The sequence below is a fragment of the Alosa pseudoharengus genome, unplaced genomic scaffold (assembly GCF_046254945.1).
Source record: "Alosa pseudoharengus isolate Yale_2024_CS ecotype anadromous, Long Island Sound unplaced genomic scaffold, YU_APseudo_1.1 YU_APseudo_1.1_scf_24, whole genome shotgun sequence".
Classification (NCBI taxonomy): Eukaryota; Metazoa; Chordata; class Actinopteri; order Clupeiformes; family Clupeidae; genus Alosa; species Alosa pseudoharengus.
Window position 1 is genome coordinate 14,532,726 of NW_027468689.1, and position 2,500 is coordinate 14,535,225.

A 2,500-nucleotide genomic window follows, 5' to 3' on the forward strand; every position below is an offset into this window, starting at 1 on the left:
ATGACGATGCTCACTGTGTCCAATCAACCCAACAGCACTAATTCACCAAATGCTTTGAGCAGTCTGTCAAACATATCAGAATGGTATTTATATGTCAAAAAAACATTTTATTTGGCATTGGGAGACAAGAATGCTGCATGCAAGAGCATCAAGTCTGTGCTAGTAGTTCTTTAGGTTGGTGACTGAGAAGGGATGTATCAGCCTCAGATACTAGGATGTGTTCTAAGCGGCAACCACAGTCTCACCTCAGTCTCCAGGAAGCGGCGCAAGGCTCTCTTCTTCTTGATGCTCTTGCGTCTGACGTAGACCGCCACGCTGAGCGCCACAATCACGATCACAAACAGCCCTCCGATCACCCCAGCTGCAATCAGGGGCGTTCTGAAGAGGAACGGACGACAGGGGACACAAAGAGGTCAAGAAATGACTTTACATTATGTTCCCACAACTGGGGGGGGGGGGGGGGGTGCTTAATTGGTTGATTGATTGGTTATTGATTAATTGATTAATTTAATATTTGATCTACATAAATATCTTTACATAGATAGATAGATAGATAGATAGATAGATAGATAGATGGATGGATGGATGGATGGATGGATGGATGGATTCCTTTTCTAAATCTCCTCTCCATTTTCAGCACAATTAGTTGATATCAGACTGAGAAGTCCTTTACCAAAGGCAATTCTTCAGGCCAGTGTGCTGTTGGCACGACGACAAATCCCAGTTATCGACAGATTTCCCGGGCACCTGATTCAGTGTGCCTTCAGTCTGTCCAGAACAATAATCATCTGATGGCTGGCATGTCGGGCGCGCAGTGGCGTGCCAACTGCCACCCGCCTCATGTCTCTCTCAGGCTGCAGAAGCGCGACTGAATGGAGCGAGGCAGAATGGCGAGAGGCCGAGGCCGAGGCTGAGGCCACGAGGCTGATGGGAAATGAGATGAGATGCTCGAATTGGGGCTCGCTAATGACTTGGCCGTGGCTGCAGGCTGTGAGCGCTCAGAGCTCCGTCTGGCTGTATCAGTGGCAGGGGCAGCACAAAGCCAAGAGAAGCCTCAATCTCATGCTGCCCAACAACTGCGCACTCGTGCCTGTTTCACAAAGGAAAAGTTCTTCATGGAGCCTCCGTGGACTCCACTGGACTCCAGTAATGATGCTTAGATGCTTAGAGATGCACTGTGTCTTTTACACAGGCAACTTGTCTACCATGTTATCAAAAGGTTTTAGATAGCACACAACTCTGATGAACGAATGTAACAGTATCTATGTTCACCATTCTTTTATCTCTACTCACCATTAAGCCTCTCTTTTTCTCTCTGAGTGCCACATGTGAAAATGTGCCACACTGACGATGGCTTAGGCCGAAATGCGTCTGTGGACATGCCATTAATAAATAAGTAAAGAGAATATACTTGAGAGTGCGGTTTTTCTATTCTAAGTTGTCACTTTTTAACACGCACCCGAAATTGTTGTGAGATTTGAAGTTGAGCGCGCCTGTTCTCACTACTACATGTGTAAAGGCGCCTGTGAATTGAGGATGCTAAATAAGGAGGCAGGTGAGAGAGACAGAGGGAAAGAGAGAGAGGTAGATGGAGAAAGAAGAAAAGCCGATCGCTCCGCAAACCAGGCGGCAGCGCTGCTAAATGCAGCAGGCGTAGCAGGTGAACGATGTTGGGGGAAAAGAGTGACGTTTGACCAATCGATTCCCGGCAGCCAAAAAATGAGCTTGGAATTTACTGAGGGGCTGAAGTGGAGGGTAATGAGATTCCAGCCTAGGTTAGAATATCAGATCAAAGGAATGGGGTGATAGACAGCACGGGGGAGATGGAGGTAAAGAAAGAAAGGAAGGTATAGAGAGAGAGAGTGGTATATGGACAGAGAGAGAGAAAGACTGGGAATAGGAAAAAGAGTGAATGGGCAGAACATAAATAAAAAGGAGTGGTAAAGTGAAAGAGAAAGGGAGAGAGTAAGGAGTTGTATGAGTGATGAGTGTCAAATAGCAATGGAGATAAAGAGACTTGAAAAATATAAAATAAAGGGAGATACAGATAAAGAAAGAAAGAAAGAAAGAAGAGAGAATGAAAAAGAGAAAAAGAAAGAATGACTGAGAGTAAAAGAGAGAAAAAGAAAGTGCGGGAGACCCCTGAGAGAGTCTCCTAAGTGAGTCGGCTCTAATCAGCTCCTCCTTGTTTTACCGGTGACCTTTCAATCCCCCCCGCCTTTCCCCTCACATGGCTGAGCTGCTGGGACACAAAATAAATCAACCTCTCTGCCAGAGCCCTATCTCAGTATGGGATTCAAGCACTTCCCAGATGCTTCTGTGATAGGTATTTGGAAGATGCAGTGTTGACATGGGCAGTGGTTAAAGTGGGACTTGGCAGGTGGGGGAGCCATAACATCCAGTCGGTGCAACAGGGAAAAATGACTATTGAGTATCATGGTGAAGCAATACATTTTTGACAAGAATTGCTAGCTTCTTGGTCACCTCTGTACATGTGAAA

At 46.0% G+C, this 2,500-nt stretch overlaps 1 protein-coding gene across 1 annotated transcript in view; it reads right to left on the bottom strand.

Annotated features, from left to right (window-relative positions):
- Positions 1 to 2,500, bottom strand: part of LOC143141951 (receptor tyrosine-protein kinase erbB-4-like) — a 131,744-nt gene that overhangs the window by 40,153 nt on the left and 89,091 nt on the right. Inside the window, exon 16 of the mRNA XM_076302624.1 lies at positions 246 to 378. Within this exon, the coding sequence (XP_076158739.1) occupies positions 246 to 378 (133 nt within the window). The remainder of the gene's footprint in view (positions 1 to 245; positions 379 to 2,500) is intronic.